General features: G+C 41.0%; 2 protein-coding genes across 6 annotated transcripts in view; one reads left to right on the forward strand and one right to left on the reverse strand.

Moving 5' to 3' along the window:
• BMP2K (BMP2 inducible kinase) overlaps positions 1-18,162 on the forward strand; it is a 35,216-nt gene extending 17,054 nt beyond the window's left edge. The window contains exons 14-16 of one of the 3 annotated variants that reach the window (XM_010709733.3): positions 1,182-1,295; positions 3,854-3,961; positions 12,898-18,162. In XM_010709733.3, coding sequence (XP_010708035.1) covers positions 1,182-1,295; positions 3,854-3,961; positions 12,898-14,327 — 1,652 coding nt within the window. In that variant the 3' untranslated portion in view covers positions 14,328-18,162. The remainder of the gene's footprint in view (positions 1-1,181; positions 1,296-3,853; positions 3,962-12,897) is intronic. The other 2 variants (XM_010709734.3, XM_019614636.2) reach the window with 2 other exon arrangements.
• Positions 18,163-18,787: 625 nt separating this feature from the next.
• Positions 18,788-25,695, reverse strand: PAQR3 (progestin and adipoQ receptor family member 3). Of its 3 annotated transcripts, none has more exons than XM_010709738.3 (7): positions 25,489-25,695; positions 25,258-25,420; positions 23,787-23,942; positions 22,962-23,096; positions 21,568-21,658; positions 21,113-21,257; positions 18,788-20,663 (listed from the first exon to the last, which is right to left on the reverse strand). In XM_010709738.3, exons 1-6 carry the CDS (start codon positions 25,671-25,673, stop codon positions 21,115-21,117), a joined length of 873 nt encoding a protein of 290 aa, XP_010708040.1. In that variant the 5' UTR covers positions 25,674-25,695; the 3' UTR covers positions 18,788-20,663; positions 21,113-21,114. The 3 variants fall into 3 exon arrangements, with proteins under 3 accessions (XP_010708040.1, XP_003205602.2, XP_010708039.1); XM_003205554.4 differs by having other exon boundaries at positions 22,962-23,159; XM_010709737.2 differs by lacking the exon at positions 18,788-20,663 and adding an exon at positions 22,124-22,202 and having other exon boundaries at positions 21,119-21,257; positions 22,962-23,159.
• Positions 25,696-25,701: the final 6 nt, after the last annotated feature.

Here is a 25,701-nt window from a genome sequence, read left to right on the forward strand (position 1 = left end):
AGATTGCCTGTGATGCAACAGTTCCTGCTTCTTATTTCTTTGAGCATGTAAGTGTAGATAAGAATAAAATAGCTGAAACCGTGGGTGCTTTTATGTGAAGAGGATGCTTGTCTGTGGAAAACTGGCATATAACTTCAGAACTCATGTACTTTGTACACAGAGTTAATATGCATCTGTCTGAAGTAGATAAGCTTGCTGTCCTAGCCCTGGTGATTATCTCAAGAAAGCCTCTTGTGTCCTGTATGGAAGGGCTGAATAGCACACGTGCAAGGAACTTGATATGCTACTTAAGCACAGTTCAGCTGCATTTCAAAAGCTGCAAGTTGACAAGGAGGACCTGCTACAGATTGTTTGGAAGAACAGCTGTCTGCTGTGAAAGAGGGAAGACCAAGATGCTGCACCTTGTGCTGAGACTATGGGACAGTAGCTGAGGATGGCAAACCTCCTCCCTGTGGTGTTGGGAGGTGATAATGAGTCTTCCTGGGCCCTCCTGCAGAGCTGCAGTGTGGTGGCTGGGCTGGGCAGTCTGGAGCTCAATGTGACCTTGCTGTAAGACAAGAGCTTAGGCAGAAAAACCATTTCCCATTCTTAGTGCTTCTAATTTTTGCATTGTTAAAAACCTTAAGCTGAAACTTTTAGTAAAATGAAAAATGAGTACCCCAGAGTTGAAAACCATATAAAACAAATACTGTATTTCTCTGTATAGTGACACTCTTTGTTTCAAATTATTACAATTTATATCTTTAATAGAAAGTATTCCCAGCAATTCTGCTGTGACTGTTAACTTTTTCTTTGTGGCAAAGGCTACTCAAAACTTGGATTAAATGATTGATTTTGCTTTTTAGATTAGCACAGTGGTTCTGGTTTAAAAACCTCAAGTACAGATGACTAGCTGTAATTTCTGTTATAGAGCACATAGGCTGCTTTTAAGACCTTTCTATAAAGCATTCCATTAGGAAATACGTGCTGTTTTTGCTTAGACAGAGGTATTAAGAAGGGATCTGTGCACATCAGTATTCCAGAATGCTCAAGAAGTATGAACTGTATCTTTAAAACATACAGGAAAATAATCAACACTATGTAGCTCACTCATCCCAAAGAGTAGATATCATTACATTGGAGTAAGACCTGCCATTTTTATTTATTTTATTTTTTGTTCTGTTTCATTTTATTTTTTACAGACAGGCTGGTGGACAGGAGAACAACTTCAGATAAGAATGTGGAGCTACATTCTGCTCCACAGAAAAGTCCTCCCGAAGATCCATTTGGTTCTGTTCCTTTCATTTCTCACCCAGGCAAGTGACATCTGTAACATTGCTACCTCGTATGTGTGTACATACATGTATACATATATATTTGTGTGTGTATATATACGTTGAGTATGCGTGTCCAGTGAAATGACCATAGATAAAAGTCTTGGCTGCCTCATGATGTTTTTTTTTGTCTATTACCTCCAAATAAAAATATCTCTCCGTCCAATTCCTGGTACTTGGACAGTGTGCAGAGTGTAGTCTTGACAATGCAAATATATTGGACCAATGCAGTGTGAATCACTGGCGTACAACTAGAAATGCTTCTGCTGAAAGGAGATAACTGACTAAGGACAGATTTCACATCCACCTTCCAGTCTTCTTCTAACTTACGCTGTTTCTTTAGTTCAGTTCTTCAGCCAAGTTAAAAATCTGTATTCCTGGTGTATTGAATTGTATAGTTTTTTGGAGCAAATTGATTCAAAACAAATTAAATATTTTGTCATATCTAAATTTGGAAGAATTTGTATTTTAGCTTTGACTATTTTTTATTTTACCTTAGAGAGACGTAAAAATAACATCTGTGACCACTGACTATGAATATGAATCTGTTATTTTGCAACTTAATGTTTTCCTGATCAGCACTTTATTTATAATTCTGACAACCTGAGGCAATGTAAAAACCTATGAGAATTGATGGTAAAAATATCAGTTGCTTATGGATCTTACACACATCTCTACCAGTGTTTGTTTGGGGAAAATTGTGCTTTAATATGCCTTCTGTTAACTGTTCTTATCTCAGTTCAAAAGCTTGAAGTGCCTTAAAATAAATTGCTTTAGAGTCAACCGAAGTTAACATCTATGTTTACTTTTGCTTCCATTTTGAATTCCTAAAGATGGCTTGCTAGGTATTAATACTCACAAGTGCTCTGGTGCTATACACAGTGAAGAGACAACAGGGTAGCACTTCTTATATTCTAGAAGACAGTTGATTGTAAAACCATGTTTCTATATCTATGTCCTTTGTTCTTGTGAAAAAGACTGGAATTAATTCCCTTAGATCTGTTACTCTATTCTTAGTCTGTCTTTTGATTCTGCTTGCTTGGTTAAAGGTAAGGCTGTTTTCTGTAGTTCTGTTCTTGTAATTTAGTAGTCCAATGCAATGTGAAGGCAATTCTGAAGTGAATAAGTATTCGCTATCCCAACAGTTGCCAGTTTGGAAACATTTACTCTTTAGTTTTCATGGAAGAAATGTTATAGGTGAGCCTAAGTTCCCATGCGAAGTAAACAGTAGTTACCTTTAATCTGAAGTGGTAACTGTCAGAAGCTTATTCTTCTGCATTTTTATAACTATGTGTGTAAGAATCACTTATTTGTTTCCGTATCTTGACCTTTGAAATTTATTTTCTCATTTCTGCTTTTAAGATCATTACATTATAGGTTAGACTTCACTGAATGGCTCTGCTATATTACGTCAGTTTGCCATAGTTAATCTTTAAAACTGTACAAAGCTTTGGTCATGGATCAAAACTGACACTTCATTGCATTTTTTACAAAAAAAAAGGACAAAGAAGCCCCCAAAACTTGTTCAGTAGCTGTTTTTTACCTACTTAAAATTGGAATTTAATCTAGGGTATGTATTTGCTTGATTTCAAGGAAGATGTTTGAATTCAGTGTTAACAGTGAGTTACATTTAACTGATGAATCTGATCTGATAAATGCTTACACCTGAAAATATCTTCAAGAATCTAAATTGTTTTTCCCCACTGAATTGTTCTTGGAAAAGTCTTTAAAGCACATTTTAAGCCAGCCAAGAAAGGGAGAACAATGCTGACAGATGTATTTTATTTCTAGTTGAGGGCTTTCTGGGGAAAAAAAAAAGACCTTAATATTTGGATTTCCTCTTGTTCTTACCATTGCTGTGCAATGTTATTTTTCTGGCTTGTTTCCTATGATTATAAAAGCTTTTAGACCATGTATACCTTATTCAAGGAATAAGTGTGAAGGTGTCTGAATAAAAAGCATAACATGGTTAATGTTTCCAACAATTCCAGTATTCGGGTGTGTTGTGGCAGCTGCCAAGCTCTACACAGTCATTTGCTCTATCCCTGTCCCTGTGGGACGAGGGAGAGAATTGGGGGTGGGGGATGAAACAAAAACCAAAGGAAACCCCCAACAAAGTAGAACTTTCAAATTGAGGTAAAAAGTATTTACTAAGACAGAAAAGAAAGAATAGAACAATAATAATTATGTTAAGAATGTAACATGTATTTACAAAACAAGTGATGCACATTTAATTGCTCACCACCCGCTGACTGATGCCTAGCCAGTCCCAAGTACAGGCAGCCTCTCCCACCCCCCAACTAACTCCCCTCCGTTTTATAGGGTTTTTTTCACAGGATGTTATGGCATGAAATATCCCTTTGGTCTGTTCAGCTCAGAGCTGTCCTGGTTCTGTCCCCTCCCAGCAACTTGTGCCCCTCAGCCCCTCGCTGACAGAACAGTATGAGAAGATGAAAAATTGAAATGTCCTTGGCTCTATACAGCACTGTTCAGCAGCAGCTAGAAACACTGGTGTGTCATCAACATTATTTTTCTCTCAGAGCCAAAACATAGCAACCTACCAGACACTGAAGGAAAAAAAAAAATCAACTCTGCTTCAGCTGAAACCAGGACGTGTGGTGTTTTCCTCCATCCCTTGAGTAGCAGAGGTAAGTACTGGGAGGAATAAGGAAACCCATCTGATCAACACATGGTGTAAGAGGCTGGTGCCATCAGAAGAATTTTGTTTTCTTTGACCCTGGAGTGGTTTATCCAGCACAATGCCTGCTGGTTACAGATTTGGTCCACCTGTCTTAAAGAAGGGAAAGAATCCTAGCCCATGTGTTGACAGGGCTTGTTGAGAGGGCTTTAAACTAGATTTGAAGGGTAAAAGGGGTGAAATCAGGCTTGCTAGGTATGAGCCTAGGGGCAGCATGCCAGGATTGCTGTAAGACAATTCCAAAATGTCAGAAGTCAAGCAAGTGAGGTAGAAGCCTGGCTTGGCTGAACAAGGATCTTATTCCAGAGCTTAGGTGAAAAAGAAAACGTATGGCTGCTGGAAGCAAGATCAAGTGACATGGGAAGACTACAGGGATGTTCTTCTCTTTTGTAGAGAGAATATTTGTGCAGCCAAAGCTCAGCTAGAGTTGAAGCTGACCAGTACTGTGGGGGACAATAAAAAGTTTTCCTAAATATGTTAACAATAAAAGGAGGATCAGAGAGAACATGGTTTATTACTTGATGAGAGTGATTATCTTACAAATATGGGCATAAATAAAGCAGAGATTTTTAGTGCATTCTTTGCCTCTGTCTTCAATAGTGATGATGGGCCTTAGGGTCTCAGGTGCCCTGACTTACAGGACTGTGACTGCAATGATGATCAACTCCCAGACAACCCTAAACTTGTGCAAGATTTGCTGTTCCACTTGTGTGCACAGGAGTCCGTGGGACCTGGTAGAATTCATTTCAGGGTGCTCAGAAAGTTGGTTGATGTTATCACAAGACTTCTCTAAATTATTTTTTCACGTGTCTTGGGAATCTGGAGAGATCTCAGTTGACTGGAAGCTAGCAAACGTTGGTCTAGTTTTCAAGAAGGATAAGAAAGAAGACCCTGATAATTACAGACCTGTCTGTCTTGCTTTAGTGCCTGGTAAACTTATGGAGAAAATTATGCTAGGAGTTACTGAAAAAGACCTGAAAGGCTATGCTGTCATTGGCCACAGCCAGTACATATTAATCATGTGAAGGTCCCGTTTAACTGATTTAATCTCCTCTTATGACAAGGTCACCCATCTAGTTGATCATGGGAAGCCAGTTGATGTTATCTTTACTGAAATCCAAAAAACTTTTGATACTGTTTCTCACAGTACAAAATGGACAAAATGTCTATCATGTAACTAGACAAAAACATAATTGATGGATGAGCAATTGGCTGATAGGTCAGGCTCAAAGGGTTATAGTAAATAGGGTTACATCAAACTCCCTAGGGCTCTGTTTTAGGGCCGGTTCTCTCTAATGTTTTCATAAATTAGTTGGATGTAGAACTAGAAGGATTTTTGAGCAAGTTCACTAATAGTACTAAATTGGGAGGAGCTGTTTTGAGTGATCCTATGTGGAGACAGAAGTTGGACTCAATGATCCTTAAGGTTCCCTTCCAACTCAGGATACTCTATGATTCTTCATTGCCATATTCAACTGTCCTAGCTAAAACTCAGATGGGGTGTGAGACTGACTTTGTCTTAATTTCCTTATTGTATGTGTCTGCATTGCAAACAAGGAGTATATTATCACTGCTCAGCCAGATCTGACTATTGACTTGACTTCTTGAACTGTGATGAAATGAAATATTGATGTTATTAATACAGATTACTTAAAATTAAGAGCAGAAGGAAAATTTGATGTTAATAAACAGTAAGACTTCCTATTGAAGTGTTCTATTGCATTAACAAGCTTTGGAGTAGAATTATGGTCTGTTCCTGCTTTTGTTGCTGTTGTGTGACTTGAGTCTTGGGTTCATAACTGTTAATGTGTGGGCTGCAGCAGGATAGAGAATTTTTCTTGTTTTGGAGATTTACATGTTATTTGAAAGCACAGCATGACTAAATAATTCTATTATCTGATAGAACATACTTGCGAAGAATCCAAAGATCCTGTATTATCTTTTTTGACTTAACAGCTTAACATAAGATGCTACAAGTGCAACAAAATAAGTGCAATCAGGTATGTGTACGCATGTTTGGGAAGGATATGCAGAGGCTGAAACTGGCAAGAGATACTCCCGAATTGTGTGTTGAAAGAAACCCAAACCTGAGCAGTTAGTAGGGTTGTTGTACAGTCCTCCAGATCTGGTTAATCTGACAGTTCAAATCAGTTCATATCAGTTTTTGTGTTTGATTAAAATACTGATTTTTACTATACAAACTTTCCTTGGTTATGGCTTTCAGGCGTTGGTACTATTTGCTGACTGCAGGTTCAGGGTATTTCCATGTGTCATCTTTAGACTTTTCTCAACAGGACTTCTAAAGTAACTTGAAATTATTCACGCTTCACAAGAACAAATGGCATGTGCAGCTGTGCCAGTGGTGTGCTTTAATGCTTTGTAGCTTTTTTTTTTTTAAATCAGATCTTAGAGCAACCCTGGTTGCTTTTTTTTCTTTACATACTTCAACATTCAGACTGCAAATATTGGAAGGAATTTCTAAGCAATAGATGCTAGGCAGAAGTGATTTGTTCTTTTTTTCTCTTGAAAATAAAGGTGGTAAGCAGTGCAAATCCATTACAATATTCAGCAGCTGCTGCTCTGGCTGTTGTCAAAGAAATAGTGCAGATTTAGTTGCAGTGTGCTGGTAATCCTTGGGCTGACATGTGGCAAATTGCTCTGAAATGATGGCGGCAGTATGTTACCAATTCCAAGAAAGCTGAAAGCCCTTATGCCCTACCCTTTGGTCACCCCCGCAATACCCTCCAATGATGAACTAGCAGAAGGCATGCAATTACTGACGTTGTTAGGAGGAATTCATCCTCTTATAATCGGATGTCTAGAAAAAGAACATCAGAACAGAAAATTTCCTTGAAGATTGGGATCTTCTTATATGATTAAAGATGTTCCACCTGGCTCGCATTTGAGTGAAGAACAATTGTCTCCTACAAGATGCAAACCTGATTAGAAGTGTGCTAATCTGAACAGTACATTACAAACAGATGTTACTCCACATTTTTTCAGCTTTTTAATAAACGTTTATCTGAACAGTCTACGCAGCAGTTTAGTTTGAGAAGATTGCATGAAATCAACATGATGGAATGCTTCAATTTTGAAATCTATTTGACCAGAGCATTAAATTGTCATTAACTGAGAAATTTTTCCCTTTTGGGGCATTAAGTTTCTATTTGTAATGCTTTTGGTATTCAGTTTATTAACTTCTTTAGAAGTGAAAGATGTGAATTGAAACACTAAAAGACATTACTGTCGTAGGTTTAAAGCCAGCGGCTGCGTGGAAGAGATTTTTGTTCCTTCTCTTTGGTTTTGACACAGGTCTGCTTTGATTTTCTCCATTACTCTGTCATTGGGAGTAAACTGGAGATATTGCATATGAAAAAGCACATGCAGAACCAGTTTCTTCCATGAATTCAGGCTGTGTCAGCCTGGAAAGTATGTAAAAGTAATATTAAACTCAAGTCTGCTTGGAGCAGATGTCTCTGATTGTTTATAACACCTTGGCACAAACTGAAGAACAAAGCAAGGCATTCGTTATTTCTGGAAAAAACAAAAATGGGGGGGAGGGACAGTCAGGTCACTACTCTCTAAATACTTGAAATGAATAGCACTTTCTCAAAAAGTACTTGGGAGAACGAGGTGTGGCCAGGAATGTCATTTGATGTGATTGCTTGCTTTCTTGTTGGGATTGTGCGTGTAGAGTTGTATATGTCCTGAAATTTTAATCATGTTGTTCTGGAGATTGCAGTTAGATTCCAGAAGAAAGTTCAGGATGCTGATCTGGATTCCCTAGCAACTATATTGCCTGTAGACTTCAGGTGATTGATTTCCAAAGTCACCTGCGGCATGTTTTCAATAAGATTATCAGCTGGAGGTGTACCTCTGATGTATTAGAGTGGATTGTATGCTGATACCAATGCATGGAAATATGGCTTGGGAGGCTGATCTCAGTGTCTGACTGTGCTTTGTCAGGGCCTGCTTGGTGTCTGTCCTGTCCTGCCTGCAGAGGTCTGCTGAGAGACATCTTCATTGTGTGGCTTCAGTTACTTGTGCACTGTATGTGAGCTGTTGATATGGTCCCCTTTTTCTTGCTGGTGTCCTTTGCACTGTGGCAGCAATTAACAAATAATATTTAAATCCTTTGGTTAAGATATATTCTAGTTTGCTTAGCCTTTCACGTCTTCAGAACATGGAAATTGAATGGAAGTAGAAATACTGTCAATATCCATGTGAGTTTACACTCGAACGCTAAAAAGGTTGTGGGTTATTTTTGTTGTGTGTGTTGCCACAGTCTAACCTAGAAATATGTATATTTTTTCCCCCCTCCTTTTAAATCTAATTACATTTATGTTAACATCAGTGTTTCAGTAAATACTGCGAACAGCAGGATTTGGAAGATATGGGGGTTTATAATGCAACGTGAAGACTATACCTTAGGGAAATCTAAAGCAAGCAGCCAAATCCAGTTTCTAATTTAGTGGTAAAGCAAATATGTAGTATTTAAAATTATAGTAGATAAGAAGCAATCTGACACCAGAAGCAAACAAGAAGCAGCTCAAAGCCCTAATCACCTGATGTTTTCAGTCATTTTGATCATCTTGGTTTTAGATCTATACATAAAACACATTGCCACAGAACTCCTGTTGGAAGTTTGGGTATAAATACAAACTAGCAAAATGGCTGATAAATATAGAAACCAGAGAGTAAAGAAAAAAAAAAAAGTAATGGAGAAGGGAAAAAAAATAAAGAACTTTGTCTTCTAAAACTTAACATTCCAGTTGAAATCTAAGCATAGAAAGAGAGAATGGCTTGGCTCTCTGCTGAAAGTGGTATGATTATTTCTTTGTGGAAGAAGATACAGCCTGAAATGAAAATGCTTTTTGTTTTAGAAGAACAGGAGATCCAGATCTTGATTGTGGTTTTGGTTTTTCCTTTTTTTAGGAAGAAGGAATGTATGCATTCATTCCCCAGCTTTTTCAGTCCTTAGATCACACTGAATTGATTGTAACTTTGTTAAAAATAATTGCAGAAATAAATGGAAAGTGCAACTGGTGCAGTATTGTAAATGGAGCTTGTTAATAATTGCTTTAATGAGAAACATACTCTGTTCCTAGGACTGTCAGTTGCTAGAGATTTAGGAATTTTATACTGAGTGCTTGTGGTGTCCTTTGTTCATGGTGCATGTATCTTACTTGTTTAGAGTGCTTAGTGGGGTATGCTGATGTTTATAGTCATGTAGAACTGAGCTGTATATGGCTACACAGTCATTATTGGCCCAACCGTGCAGTTTATGGTGAGTTCACTTCTTTTGATGTTGGAATTTGCTCCTGCAGATGCAATAGTATGTGTTTAGATCATCAGCCAATTTGAGGAAAAAAAAAAAAGCTAAATGTGTTCATGGAGCAGAAGACTTTCCTGTCTTAGAGAGTTAAATAGACTCTGAGTTGCTTGTAGCTTTTTAAGATATAATAGTATTTTGGACCAAACCTGAAAGTGCTAAGGAAACAAGTACCTGATGCATTATGAATTGAATGGACAAGAGATCTTATTCTACCCTTAAAACAGAAGAGATTTTCCTGGGTAATGAGATTGTACTTAAGAATTCCTACTGCTGTTCTTGAGGGAGCAAGACATGAAGGCTCATCTTTTCTACTGGAGGATGTTAACTGCTGCTAGTAGCACAACTGTCATGACTGGAAATATTCCAAAATTGAAGTTTCTGGAGCTCCTTAGTATGGTTGTTGTGCTTTGATAACAACATATATGGAAAGAGAGGCCTGGGATCTCTTTTGAGAAGTGTATGTGTAGTTCAGATGTGTAATTCTTTACAATAGACTGTGACAGATGAGGTGGAGATCTTTTAAGAAGAGGTGTGTAATAAAATAGCCCAGCTGAGCAAGGTGCTCCTTGTGTGCTGCTTCTGCCAACCCACACTCATTTGTCTGCTAGCTTTTCTTCCATCTGTCTGCATTAAGAAGCAGTTTAATCCATTCATAAGCATGTGGAAGGTGTTATACTTTATCCCTAGTTGATTTGACAAGAGCAACCTCTCAACCAAGCATGTTGCCTCCAAGTTTAAAATGCTGTCATTTCTACACTTGACTAGGAGCTGAGGTCTTGAAGAGGGTAAGATCTTGCTGGAGTGTTCACAGGGCATTAATATTGAAAGCCCTGTTTTTAGTCATAGAATCATTAAGGTTGGAAAAGATCACCAAGATCATCATCAACTCATCACCACCATGCCCACTAAACGATGCCTCTCAGAATAAAATAATAAAACTCTGAATGTGATAATCTGAAAACTCCATATTTTTCCTACTGTATGGTAACAGAATACAGCAACAAAATATCTTGGAGTAGGATAGATGTCTTTTCTTGTTATTAAAACGGAGGGTTTTAAATTTCTGTAAAGCACTCTAGGAGGAATACTGTGGATAGTATTTTCCATTTACGTGGTTGTCAGATTATGTATTTATGATGTGTTTATGTAAGCAGTTCTGTCTGTGTAGTAGATTTCCTGTCTTCAGCACATAATTGCTGTTCTTCTGAGCTGTCCTGACTTCCCGTTGCAGTAGGGCATGCATCTCACAGATTGCAGCATGTCTGCTCTTCAGCAGTTATGCATTCAGCTTTCTTCAGAGAACTGATGTCAGTAAAACAGAACTGTTCTTCCCTATCTTACACTGGTGATCTCAGAAACATTTTGATGGCCTTGTGAAATACTAACTTATGAAGGAACAAGAACAATGTTTTTGCTGTTCTGCAAGCTTAGAAGTGGAATTGTATGCACTATGTCTGCTCTCAGATGCCAAACCAACATCCTGCACTGTGTGACTTTTGTTCCATGACATTGAGAGATTTGTACACTGAAAAGTAAGCCCCTACAAATTCCAAAGCCTGAACGCGAGTGCAATATAAGCATGAAGGCAAGTGAAATGGGGAAGAGAGAGATGATGTAATGCAGGCAGTATTTCACTGTGTTCATCTTTCCTTAATTGAAAGCAGATATAAAAGCTGCATAGCTGCAGTGACTTAGTGGGAATTTGGTTTTGCCATTGTTCTGATCCCGTTCTAAAGATTGGTATCCATGTAATACTCAGTCTGGAGCTCCTGTAAGACAGCCCTGTTGCTCTTAAGTTTTGGTACTGTGTGTGTGCAGAGAGCTGAATTGCTTTTGTTGGTGTTACATGTTCAGCTGTATATGTATATATAGCCCCAAGATGTTTTGGATGCCCCATCCCTCGAGGTGTTCAAGTCTAAGTAGGTTGGGGCTGTGGTCAGCCTTGCCTACTATGAAATGTGGAGGTTGGTGGCCCTGCCTGCGGCGGGGGGAGTTGGAGATTCATGATGCTTGAGATTCCTTCCAACCCGGGCCACTCTGTGATTCTTTTTAACTTTATATGACTGCTGTGTGATCTGGGTCATAGAGAGGAGGACATCTCAGGAGTAAATATGCTTTCCCCAGCTGAAGCTGCTTTCCTTTTCTTTCTGGTTCTCTTCAAATAGGCTTCTGAAAGTCACTTCTGCTCATAAAAACCTCTGCTTGTGCTGACAAAGTTTTTGCAGCTCCCAATATTCTCAAGTCAACCATTCCACAAAAGAGTCCTCTTAGCTCGAGTTGTTAGTAAATATCAGGAATAAAGATGTCAGAACAGAATGAATGAGCTTTCATTCCCCTGCAGAGACTAAGCGGATGCATCCTAATTGCAAATAAACAGGAAAAAACAATTATTTGAAACTTATGTCAACTTGATTATTTTTTTTTGCTTAAATTGCTGCACTAGAAATTAGAAGGGTCTGAATGTGGAGCTTCAGTACCACTACAGAAATATGTGCTCAAAGCATATATTTGAAACACCAAACAAGTATTGCCTAAAAAAACCAACCAAACAAAAAACCCCACAACACTATAAAAGCCCCCCATGTTACTCTCACAACACGAGCTCTGTTGGGAGAGGCTGTCACAGCTGACACAGAGGGCAGGTACTTGGGGGTACTTCAGATGTACCAATGGCCATGGTCATCTATTTCAATTCTCTGTGAAGAGTCCAAGTTATGCTTTTTATTAGTGATTTAGTGGAGAAGTACTTGAAATTTAGACACATTGGAAACACATTTGTCCCTTCTTCTTTGTTTCCATACTGTTATTTTCACTGATTGCCTTGCTGTTTTCCCAGGGATACCATTGTCTTGTCCATTTCCCTTTGGATGCCTTGAAACATAATACCGAGTGAGGAGAAACACCAACAAAATCCATACTTCCCTTGTAGATGTTGGTAGGCTCCAGGAGGGAGCGGGTACCCTGAGGGCAGGACAGAGATGATGACCTCATGCAATCTTCCCTACAGTTAGGATGTGTACAAGGTTATTCTCACCCAGCTGCTGTTATTCATAGGCCTTAAAGGGAACTAATCATCATGGAGACATTAAGTAGGATTGTCTAGAGCAATGAATGCTTGAGAAAGGAAAAGCTGAGAACTTGTGACATAAAAAAACATGACAGTTTCATGCACTTATTCCCCATGTGAAGCTGTACTGAGTGTGTCAGTGATGTCCCAGGTATCTGACTGCTTGGTACGAGGTGTTGGCTTTGGAGAACCTCTACAGAAGGCAACTCATCTTTCCCTGGAGAGGAGTGGCTGGCTGGTGCAGATATTAGTATTGGATTTGGAAAGGTTCTGTGCTTGAGGAGTTAAGCTAGAAGTTCTGACTACTAATCCCTTTTATTAGCATTTGACAACTAAGATCTGGTCTTTAGTTGTTTTCCCTCTGTATTTATGGAATATAGACTTGCTTTTATTGTCCTTGATCACAATTGGCTATTGCGAATAAGTGCTGATTTTAGGAGTGTATTAAAATTGTTTTTCTTTTCTTTTTTCTTTGAACTTGCAGATTCCCCTGGAAAACAAGTGGAGAACTCAGCCAGCAGTCAAGGAAACAACTTAGGGACCCCAAACAAAGCTGGAAGACTGAGTCATGCTTTTAAAGATCCCCGTCCAGGAAGGAAGACTGCAGAAGGACAAGTGACAAAAGGTTGTGATGAGTCAGAGAGTGATTTTGAATCAGATCCTCCCTCTCCCAAGAGTAGCGAGGAGGAAGAAGAACAAGAGGATGAGGAGGTCTTGCAAGGTGAGAATGGAGACTTCAATGATGACAATGATACGGAACCAGAGAATTTAGGCCACCGCCCTCTGCTCATGGACTCTGAGGAAGAGTTAGAAGAAGAGGAGGAGGAGAAGCAAAGTTCTGATTCTGAATCTGATCGTACCAAACAAAAATTTGTGGAAGGGCTCCCAAGCAGTAGATTCAGAAATGTTATGGGTAGCAGAGAAGTTAAAGAACCCAGCTTAATGCAAACACCTGAGGCTCCAACTACGGTTGTCAAAGTGAGCCCTGGCCAAGAATTTGATGTGTTTGGGGCAGTGCCCTTTTTTTCTCTTCAGCCTCAGCCAAGGGAGAAGGGCAACCAAGATGTCTCTTCTCAAACTGCATTTCCCAGCCTGAGCCAAGAGCAGGATGACTTCGATGTTTTCACCAAAGCTCCGTTCAGCAAAAAGGTGTCTCAGCAAGATGACCAGGTAGTGGGAACCAAAACACAACTCTCACCCACCTCGCCACGGAGTGTTGACGTTTTTGGTTGCACCCCATTTCAGCCCTCTCCTCTCCCCAAGATGAGTGGGAGTAAAGAGGACCTGTTTGGGCTGGTTCCTTTTGAAGAGATCACAGGGAGTCAGCAGCAGCAGAAGGTGAAGCAACAGCGCAACCTGCAGAAGCTTTCATCCCGCCAGAGGCGCATGAAGCAGGAGGTCCCAAAGAACAATGGGAAGCGTCACCATGGCACCCCAACAACCACAAAGAAGACTTTGAAACCCAACTACCGCACTCCCGAGAGAGCCCGCAGGCACAAGAAAGCAGGCCGCAGGGACTCGCAGAGCAGCAACGAGTTCCTGACCATCTCTGACTCCAAAGAGAACATCAGTGTTTCACTGACAGACAGCAAAGACCGAACCAACCCTTTGCAGACAGATGAGAGTCTGCTGGATCCCTTTGGAGCCAAACCCTTCCACCCACCAGAACTGATGCGGCATCCTCAGCATCAGGGGTTTGGTGACAGCCGTGGGGATCATGGTGCAGTGGTAGTGGCTAGCAGGCCTCGGCAGAGCTCCTTGCTTGGACCGGTGCATGCTGGTGATGGGCTGAAAACAGATGATTTTGGTGCGGTCCCCTTCACAGAACTGGTTGTACAGAGTGCACAGAGTCAGCAGCAACAGGCACTAGAGTTGGATCCCTTTGGAGCAGCTCCATTTCCTTCGAAACAGTAAATGCTTCCAGTGGGTCCCTCCTTCCACCTCTCTGAGTTGCTTAGTAGTGAGTTCAATGAGCAGAGTAATTTATCTCCTTGACAGGGTGCTGGGCTGTACAGTTTATTCAAGTTAAAGAAAGCATGGCCGGCTTGCACGATGGAATGCAGAAAGATAGCGATTTTAATTTTCTTTTGTGGAAAAATTGAAAACTTTTGTTATGAAAGATGGCTCCCAGAACATAAAGAGAAATGGGATGTGAATTGGTGTCTGTCGCTGACTTTTGGGCCTGGAACATGTCATCCTGCGTTTTTTGCATCATCTTTTCAGCACTTGGCAATGTGCTGAAATGGAGGGAAGGGGAACAGGCAGAGATCACATGAAAAAGTTTTCCAAACTTACAGGTAGGCTGAAGGAACTGTGGTTCTTCTTTGTCTCAGTTGCACTAGATCTAAGAACCTAAACATACTAATATCCAGACTTATATGCTGGGAATAGTCAAGACTTCACTTCCTAGATGAAAACTACCTTTGTTAATCATAAAATAATGAAGCCAGGTCATCAAGGAGCTGCGACCCAGAATTTCAAAGCATGGCTGTGGCTTTGCACCTGGTGGACATCTATGCAGCTGCAGAGCTGAAAGGCAGATTATTTTTTTGTGTGCCTAAATGTTCAATTTTATTTTTTACAGTAAGTGCCATTAATGTAAAATAGCAAACTGGAAGTGTAGAGTTAAAACTAAAGAAGCAGAGAATATAACAGTTTGTGAAATGGAATCTGAATGTAGAGGAGTAAACCAGCAGGGATGTAGCCAGTGTTTGCAGCACTTTGAAGACTACTCAGCACACTGGGGGAGAGGCTGGTGAGAAGGACATCTGGCATGGGTGGAATATTTCAGATGACTTCTACAGTTGACTGAAACGCACCATCAGTTTTATCTGATTACAAGTTGGGGTTTGTGTCTGAAGATGCATTTTCTTTTCCTCTTGGATTTCTACCACAAAGAAAATGTGTGTTGTGTCAAAACTCATGTTGTTTATAAAACGATAATTTCATGAAATGATTGTAACCTAACATTTTCAACTTCTGATGGACCTGTTTCTGTATGTGTGTTTTGTTTTTTGTTTTTTAAGAAAGTTTTGCTAAATGCACTGAGCTTTGGAGAAACTTCTCTGGACCCAGCTTTGTTTCAGAAGCAGTAGCAGCAAGTAGTCTGCAGAATGCTGTTCTGTGCTGCAGCAGTAAGTTGCATTTCACACCGCAACGCCTTACCAGCAGGATTGCTGTCCTGCCACACAGTACCTCTAAGACATCGGGTGCACAAGACATGGCTAAAAGCTTGGAGCTTGCAGTGCCAGTAGTGATGGGAAGGCAATGCGAACAGGCTCGTTGGAGAGATGCGGTTACCATGTGCCGATGGTGACACCATGTGCTTTGTGACTCCACTGCTTCACGACTCGAGCCGAGCATGTACGCTGGCTGCAGAGTGAGCGTACATCAGAGTGGTCCACTTTGCTTTGTTTCCATGGCAATCCTGAGAAAGTGGAAGGAGGCAGCTCCTCTGCTTGTCTTAGCTTTACGTCCTGCTCCACTGAATGTCAAAGAGCATTCCATGTTTATAAAAAGAGACCGTAAGAATTCATGGCTGATTCCCCCTGCCCTCCTCTCCTCACAGGATGTGAAGTGAAATATGTGCATTTTTTCTTCAAATTCTCCTGCTGTTTATTAAGTTGTTTTGAAATTGGTGAGGGTAGGAGGTAGATCCCTTGAAATATTTGTTGAAAATGGCATGTTAAAGACAAATTCTTTTTCTCCTTTCAGAGCTGGTTTTGATAAAATGCTGCCTCCCTGGTCCTGGATTTTGAATCTGGTTCATATGTCTGTACACTTCAATTACCTTCCCTTTTTTTTTTCTCTGACAAGGTGAAAGAGAAACTACAGCTCTGCTTGTTTAAGAATGACTTTTTCAAGCTTAGAAGTTAAGCTTTTAGGAGTATGCGAGTAGAAGTGTTTCAACTCTATTTGCACAGGAGTTTCTTAGGCTTTATTACTACTGTTCTCACCAGTTTGTTGTTGTTGTTTTTTTTTTTTGTGCCAAAGGCTGTAAGAAGCGCACGCCAAGTCTGTAGCATTTTCTGATACTCAGGTTAACTGCGATTTTGTTTCTATGTGCGTGCTTATTAGCTGCCTTCCTGCAGTTTCCTTCTGAACTGTCACTTTTCCTGCCTTAAGACAACTGTTGGAACAGAATATTATCGGGGCAGATGGGTGGAAACAAAACAAGAAACAAAACAAGAATAAAGCAACAAGCAATTGACCCGCAGTCTTAAATACGGCCAGTCCTCATTGGCACCATGCAATTACTGCTTTCCCTCCTGGAGGAACAGCTTGAGGGTTGGCATGGCTGTTAGGTGCTTAGTGTGGGCTTCAATTAAGGTAAATTACAAGAAGAAAGAATCGTATTTGATTTGTCTGATGACCTTGAAGTTTCAGATTGAAGAGCGCAGCAGAATTTCTTTGTGTGGTGGATTTTTTACTACTTTATTTTTTTGACAGAGGGCTCACACATAGTTTTATTACAGTACAGGAAAGCTGAAGTTGGATTGCATACAATAACTGATAGGGGAGATTAAAGCAAACCTTAAACCCAAGTTACTCTGAAACTGGCATTGTGCCTCCGGCTGCCTCTGAGTTACAGCCAATGATACTTGCTTTCTTGTGGCCTTAATAAGCCTTGATCTTTGTACTACGCTTATGAAACAACTTTTTTGCATACATGCAGTTTTATGTTTCTTGAGTTAAAATGACTTTTTTCTCTCATCTGAGATGAATGTGCCTCACTGCGTCGACTTTATGTGGTCTATTCAGTTTGCAGCCTGGGTTTAAGCTTCAACTATGGTTCAGCCGTGGCAAAGTGTGGTACTGTTGGGGAATATAGTATCCTTTTGCCTTTATTCAGCATGTAGATATCTCTGTCTGTCATTCATGGAGTGTACTGTGACCTTACCTGAAAAGAAAGACCATGTGCACTTAGACTTGTACCAAGAAGACGATGAACACAAGGTAAGGAATTCACACTTCCCTTCCACCAGGAAATAGCAACTGATTTTTAACACTTCTTTCAGTCTGCTGAATGACTGAACCATAGACCTGTCAGAACCAGCTGCTTTGGGCAGTTTTTGTCAAAGGTACTAAGAAGCCCTTTATGGTTATGGTCGCTGAAAGAAAGAAGCCGTGAGACGTGCGGAATTGCTTTTGCTGACTTGTGTCATGTGGGACCTGCGAAAACCAACTTTCAAAGAAATAATTTTTAATCATTCTGGTTGTCCCAGTTAATAAAACTAAGTACTGTGAAAATAAGTTGGTATATTTGCTACTGTGAGAATAAGAGTTTATCTGGAGTTTTTTATACTATATAGTGTATTTTTATATATGAGAAATATATATAAAATATACACATGCTCGCACACATCGCACTGTGTTTTTAGTAACATTGCAGCCACAATCATTCTGATGAAACTAGGAAGAGTGAATAAGGGAAACCTGCAAGAGAAAAACATGCAAGGGGTGGCTGCTGAGTTACTTTTCTACAGCGCTTCTTTTCAAAGAAAAATTGAGGAAGTGGTGTGTATAGCTGAGTTTGTGAGTAAAGCATCACCTAATATTAAAGAGCATAAAATCTATTTTAAAATTGCTGGCATTCAGCTTTTAAGTGCACTTTCCTGAACTACACTTCCATTTCTTGTTAGACTTCAAGTTTCTAAAGCTTTTTTGTGTACCACTAAACAGAGTTTTGTGAAACTGATGTATGTCATAAATATTGCAGTTGTTAAATAAATAAACATGATAACAGTGACTTCGCAGATGTCCTTAAACATGGCATTATTAAGTACTCTCATTTAGGCTGTAAGTTATTCTACAAGCAGTGTTGCTTCTCCTCGTTGCTTTTTGTGGCTGTAGGTTCCTGTTGATGTTTTTTAATGATGGTTATATTAGCAGCCCACTATTGCCATCTTGGTTCAACTTGTTGATAATATATTAAGTATGTCCTTCGGTTCAGTATTACTCCTTTAAGCCTTCCTGCTTTCAAAACCAAGAATGGTTTCGAAAGGACACACTCAGATTCGTAGCTGCTAACTGAAGCTTTATCCCTTTTCAGGGGCCAGAATTTTAATTTTCATTGCTAACTCCAGACTTAGTTCTGCACTTAATCTTACAGACATATTTTTCATTTGATTTGACTCATTCTGCCAACTATTAGCCAGAGCAATTTTTTGGTGACTGCTTCTACTGGTTTTATTCTTATCTCAGCTGAAGAAAACCAACACTGTAGAAAGATTAGGAGCTGCAACAGAATACAGGTACTAAATTGTAGCTCATTCTGGATGTTCTGTCTTCTGCTCGTCAGCCATTTCAAACATTGTGTGCAGCGATTCACATGTCATCCAACAGTACTTAGATAAAAATGTTACAAGTAAACATCCAATGAACCAAAATTTATTTACAGGTTCAGTATTTACAGAAAAGGCCATCATGCAGCTTAATAAATTTTGTCAGGATAATAAAAATGTACAACTTAATCTTTTCTTATCCAGTGAAAACTGCTACAGTAGTTAGTTTGGAAAAAAAAAAAAAAAATTAGCAAACTGTAAAATGAGTCACAGAGTCTTCAAATGTTATTGTTCATATAACACTGAAAACAAGCTTTAACAATTGCAGGTCTTTGTCAGATTTTAGCAGTAGTCACTAGCGCACTTTAAATTTGCTTTACTGTCAAGTTTAAAAAGAAAAAAAGAAATCAGTGTTCATACTGGAAGGCTCAGAAGGCTGGGATTTGAACTTCAAATGCATTTAAGTTCTTTCTAATAACTGTTTCTGGAGCTGGGAAGAAAAAAACACCAAATCCTCACTGAGCTTAAGTGACAGCATTGCTCTTCAGCCTACCAGTAGAAGAGGAAAGGTCCTGTCTCCTCCATCCCTGGTACAAGGTAAATACTTGTCAGTAAATGTCTATCACTATTCCCTTGGCACGTTCCCTGTGTAGAAGGCTGAGGGGAGCTGGGAATGTTTTGCCCAGGGCAGAGGCAACTTCGGTGGGACCAAACAGCACCCTGCCAGCCTCCAGGCTGGCACCCACTGAGCTTCATGCTGAGCACCAGGTACCTAACAACCTGCATAGCTCGTGTCTCTTTAGTGTTGACATTAAACCAAGACGTGGTTTAACTGCAGACTATAAAAACCCAAGGTTGTCTTTTTAGTGCAGAAAGCAAGTGGCAATAAATCACTTCGACTAATGAAGTGCTAGAAGTACAGTATGAGTCATTAAAAGGCCAAAGTTCAGTGGCTTGAATTCATAGCAATCTTATTACTCCGGGCTTGTTATTTACACCTGCTAAAAGAACATGTAACTTAAAAAAAAATAAATCCTTAGCACTTCTACTAATTCCAGGGTAACAGCAAGTGTAAGACTACTCCTGAAATATTTCAGAACGCTATTCAGAAGCACCAGAGTGCTGCAGAGAGACTTGCTGAAGTAATGGCACCACCTATGCTTGAGGAAACAACTTAAAATTTGAAATCAAGATATATATGGTAGATAACATCCACCTCCCAGAAACAACTAGAAAAGTACAATACTCCACTGAATTTGACATTACACATTACTGTCCTGATGTTGAAGTGTACACACATCACTTAGACGATGATTCTGAAGGATGCAGCCCCGTGTACCAATGCAATTTAGAGCCAAGACCAGCCACTCAGTTAATCACAGTTCTAAAGGCACACTCCTACTGGGAGCGTGTCTTTTTGTTCTGTGCTGAAACAAAACCTGTAGTCATGGCGTATGGGTCTGCTAGCTTAAGCAGTGGTATGCAATTCTGTTGTTTGTATTTACAAAGCAGGAGAATGATGCAGTGCTCCAAATGCTTAGTTCTACAGCCCACCTTTTTGTTGTTCCACTCTAAGAAAGACCTGCTTTGTACTTGATTGCAGAGCAGAAAATGACAAGAAGGAAATGAATTTCAGGTCTCAGAGAGAATGGCCTCAAGTTGTGCCAGGGGAGATTCAAGTTGGACGTTAGGAAATACTTCTCTGAGACAGTGGTCAGGTGCTGGAATGGGCTGCCAAGGGAGGTGGTGGAGTCACTGACCGTGGAGGTGTTCAAGAGATCTTCAGATGTTGTACTGAGATCTAGGCAATGCTCCTTTTTTCTCCAGCATTCCTGTTAATGTATCATCTCAGTGAGTAGGGTAACAGTCCAGAAGTTGGGAAGGAACTGCCTTAGGGCTTACTTTCATAGTTCTGCATATTTGTAAGGTTCAGACTCCCGTAGTCAGAAGTTTCATTGCAGTGCCTCTGAAAGACAATTGAGGAAAAAAAAAAAAGTCAGTTATTATGCATAGGAAATATTAACTCTTACTTAACTGCCCAAAATCCAATGTATATTAGACTAAAAAAAAACCTGCAAAAACCTTAAGAAAAAACTACATATAAACAAATGTTGGTAAGTGCTTGCAACTGTTGTCAAACAGAGCTGCTAGGGATCTGGCAGAGATTTGTCCAGCCTGCTCTAAAACTCTGCTTGAAGGCACTGCAGCCTCATACATCGCAGCAGCAGCAGCAGCCTGCCTGCTATCAAAGTAGCTGCTTGCTTATTCACAAGGAAACATTACACTAGTAAGCATTTTCTCTGGGGAGCTAATTAAATTAAAGCAACTAATGGAACTTTGTGACATGTTGAAAACAAGACTACTTAACTCTCTACTTGTTAAAATCTCATGTTCCCACAAGCACAAAGGCTATACCTTCACAAGTCCACACTATGCTCAGGACAGGGCTTGCTGTGTCGGTACTGCATGATGTACACTGCAGACTGGTGCCACCAGTACAACATCACTACTGCAAGGATGTGCCATATTTGGTGACTAGAGCCGAGGTAGTTGAGCTGTCCTGTGGGGAACAAAAAGGGGAAGCAGTTGTTAAATTTGCATTAACTCATGTAAGGCAGGTAGCAAGCAGTCTATTCCCAAGCTCAGTCACACATTCAGCTGGCTGGGAGACAGTTAAATTCTTTAATGAAGAACAACAAAAGTCATCTGACTTCTTTTGACTGAAGTGCACACCAAGTGTGAATTCTTTGGTATCAATGCACGTTAAGTAGAACATAATCAACTGTACTCTCATCATAAATTCAGGGCTCATAGCAAAGACTGTGACACTGCAGGAAGCTCAACTGCAGAAAAACACAACGATTTCATACCTGGAAAGTACCTTTCTGGAACTTTGGAAATATAGAAGAGAAATGCTACTGCAGCAATGAAATACATGACAACCACACGTGGAGCAAACTCCTGCAAAAGAAAAGGAAGCTTTCTTACTCTGCTGTAAGGTAAAAAATATTTTAAAATAATAATTTCAAAATACATTTTAAAAAACAAAAGGTGTGACAAAATGGAGTATTATTTTGCTGCTCATATTATCTACTGAATAGAACAGAATCTAATTGAGAAACAAATGCCAAAAATTTGGAAAAAATCTGAATGGAAGGCCACAGGAATACTACAGACTAGACTGTAAGTAACCAAACTAGCTGCTGGAAAGCAACCCATTCACATGACTAGTTTTTTCTGTTTTGTTTTCAGTAACGGAGTGTTTTATTGCTGGAAGCAGAGCATTTTCTCTGAAGTGTGGAAGCAAAATGAGTATCACATCTACCATTCTGCTCTATCAGGACAAACTAATTGACTAATTGGAAAAAGCAGGGGTAGCAATGATTGCTTGCTTATTTGACTTTTACAGAGTGAACGTTTCAGTACCTTGTCTGAAGACTGCATTTATTATCAATGCTGCTCTTCCAAATTCAGCAGTAGCTCTGGACCAGGCTAAATCAGCATCCTAGAAGACAATCCTCCTGAAGTGCCAATCTTAAGAACTTTCACAGGCAGTACTTGCTATGAAAGCAAAGGTTGTTTTTTTTCAGTGCTATCAGAGCCCTGACTAATGGCTGTGATTCCTGGGGGAACATTTTAAACCATGGGGCACATTCACCTTTTTTAACAGTGCTGTACTTCCTGTTTTTCAGAGCTGAGTAACCTTTACCATAGTGGTAAAGCAAGAGAGGGAAATTAGTTTGGTAACTTAACAGTGATATTGAACCAGTTATGCATGAGAGACAGAAGGCTGTGTAGGCAAATGCTGATTTTGCCACCAACCCAGGGCACAGAAGAGGAAGAACTTCCCACCCATGTCTCCTGGTTCACCTCACCTCTGCAACCTGTGCATCCTGACTGACTGCTTCCCACTCGCCTGCTGACTCAGCTCTCTGCTCCTGCTCCTTGCCCTGAGCTGTGCAAGGGTGCGTCCGACCTGCACAGACTGCTCTGCCCCTCAGGCAAGCACACCGTCGTGGTCATGTTTGCATCCAGGTGGGTCTTCTCACAGCGCAGCTTTAAATCACTGAAACAGATTTCATCTACTCAACCTGTTGATTGGCTTTCCATAAATCTGAGCGTTTGGGCTGTAACATCCAAAGGAATTCTGTGCTTTAAGAAATCTTCACTAGGTCTACTTCTCCCTCATTTCCAAAATGAGACCGAGAGAAGATGCTACGTGCAAAGCAAAAATAAATCTTATTTCCGTATTATTGTCTTTTACCTGAACAATAGCTGCACCAATGCCACCGTTGAGTGAAACCCAGTGGATAGTAGGAATAATGCCATATCCAGACACTGAGCAAAAGATGATGGAGCGCAGCCTGCGCCACTGCTGCGTGAGGTAATTGGGATGAATCTGAACAAAAAATACTGCCAAGATCATTGCCAGCACAGTGATTAAGTACACCTGACGCCAGTACTGAGAAAAAAGAAACACAATTAAGTTTGTATGTTTGCTCATCTGAAGTAAACTCTGGGTAGAAAATCTATGTTACTAAACACAATGATTTAAAACGTTCTCGTCACTTGTGTGACCGCAAGTGCCAGTGCTTGAATCAGTGTGTTCTTAGTAACCCAGTGAGGGGGGAAGATGCTCTTACTTCACATTTATTTCACACACTTCACCAAAACATATATTAAATATAGCTCTGTTGAAGAGGACTACTTTAACTACTTTCTTCTACAGGGAGCAGAGAAGTTACAAAAGTTTAGAACTCCAAAGCAAATTAAGCTTGTTTCTGCCCCGTATAAATGCTGTGATGGAGGAACATCCCATTATGGGCCTCATGCATTTGACAAAGGCAGGACCTATAAAATTTACACTGACTTTATAATGATTTAAATATTGTCTTGAGGCTCATGCAATTGACAGCTTAAAAGGAATCTCTTAATCTTTTACTTCTGCAAGCAAAGTTCTGCATGTGTCAGAACCTGTTCCTATCACCGTCCCCTGACAAATGTGCCACCTGGACACTGTGACAAAGCCCTTTCCTAATACATGGAAACCATGGTAATGGGACCACAAAAGTAAGTGATACAGACTTACTTTACTACAATAAAATGCATAAAACACGCCTGATACATAGCAGCCTAGGATACCAATGGAAATTCCTGCGTAATCTAATGCCATCCATCGTCGGCTGGTCTTCTCTGAGCGATGACAACAGAAGAGATGATATCCTACTGAGCAAAGCATACAGACCTACACAAATATCAAAACAAGGACACATTAATTTCTCAGTAACAGACGGGGATTAATGGGGATTAAGCTTCAACTCTGAAGCTTAAGAGTCCAAAAGTAACATGTTACATGTTTTACAGAACTACTTGGTGTAGACAATTATGATTTCTGCTCATAATCAGTGGAAACTAGCATAACCTCTTTTGCAGATGAAACACAAAACTTTGCAAGACTTGAAAACCACAGGCTGCAGCTAAGGAAATGAGGGTACTGAGACCTAGAGCATGAGGCCAAAAGCGATGCCAGTGCATACAGGAGCAGGGCCTGACCTGCCCAAGTATGACCAAGATGAATTCAGTATGGTCCAGCTACAACAAGCAGAAACCAAAGCCCAAATCCACCTCGAGTACAAGCACTCTGCAGCTTTGCTGAGGGAACACAGAAGTGATTGACCTCTAACATGCAGTATACTGACTTGGCTTCTTGGCTGGCGTCAATTTTTTTTCCTCCTGAGAAACAGAATCATAGAATATCTGGAGTTGAAGGGGATCCATAAGCATCATTACATCCAACTCCTGGGTCCACACAGAACCATCGAAAGTCCAAACCCTATATCTGAGAGCATTGTTCAGGTGCTTCTTGAACTCTGACAGCTGTGCAAAATGCACAAGAACCCCAGGTCCAGCTGCATAATAACATCAAAGAATCATTCAGGTTGGAAAAGATCTCTAAGGTCATCTAGTTCAGCCATTGGCCTTATCCCACCTTACCACAAGCCCTTGTCGCTCAGTATCACAGCTCCACATATCTTGAACACCTCCAGGGATGGTGACTCCACCACCTCCCTGGGCAGCCTGTGCCAATGCCTCACCACTCCTTCTGAGAAGAAAGGTTTCCCAATATCCAACCCGAACCTCCCCTGGTGCAACTTGAGGCCATTACATCCTGTGCTATTGCTGTTATGTAGAAGAGGCCGATCCCCCACCTCATTACAACAACCTCCTTTCAGGCAGCTGCAGTGAGGTCTCCCCTGAGCCTCCTCTTCTCACACTGAACTATCCCAGCACCTCACCTTGTTAAAACTCATGCAACTGGCCTCACCCCATCAATCCACAGCTGGTTTTTGTGCTCGAGTTGCTGATCACACCAACGCCATCTGCGGGCACAGCGTTGGACATAATGCCCAGCAGAAACCAGAACACAAAGCCTCGGCCCGCCCAGCCGGCGTTCTGCAGCCTCTTTTATGCCGGCCATGCTTTGTTCTTATAAGAAACGGTTCAAAACCAGCTCAGCCTCCGAGCCCACCCGCCGCACGGCGCACAGCGCGGTGCCCCACCTGGAAGCAGAAGAGGCAGACGGCGCAGATGACGAAGTCCTCGCGGGAGGCGCGAGCGGCGGGCAGCACGACGGTCAGGTCGCGGATTCCCAGCGTGAAGAAGAGCAGGAAGCCCAGCAGGTGGCTCCAGATGTTGACGCTCTCGTTGGAGAGGATAAAGAGGCTGCGGGGAGACACGGCGGGGCTGAGCGGGGCTCCGAGGTCCCGACCCGGCCCCGGGGACGGCCGTACCTGCGGAGGCAGAGGCGCGAGGGCAGGTAGGCGCGGTAGCCGTCGGTGATGTAGGGGTTGTCCCTCAGGAAGACGGGGATCTGCTCGTAGGTGTACAGACGGATGCCGCGCGGCAGCAGCACGGGCCAGTACTGGTAGCCGCCCAGCTCGATGTAGTGCGCGCTGCGCAGCAGCTTCTGCTGCATCCTGCCCGCCCCGCATCGGCTCGCGGCC

Source organism: Meleagris gallopavo, chromosome 4 (assembly GCF_000146605.3).
Source record: "Meleagris gallopavo isolate NT-WF06-2002-E0010 breed Aviagen turkey brand Nicholas breeding stock chromosome 4, Turkey_5.1, whole genome shotgun sequence".
NCBI lineage: Eukaryota > Metazoa > Chordata > Aves > Galliformes > Phasianidae > Meleagris > Meleagris gallopavo.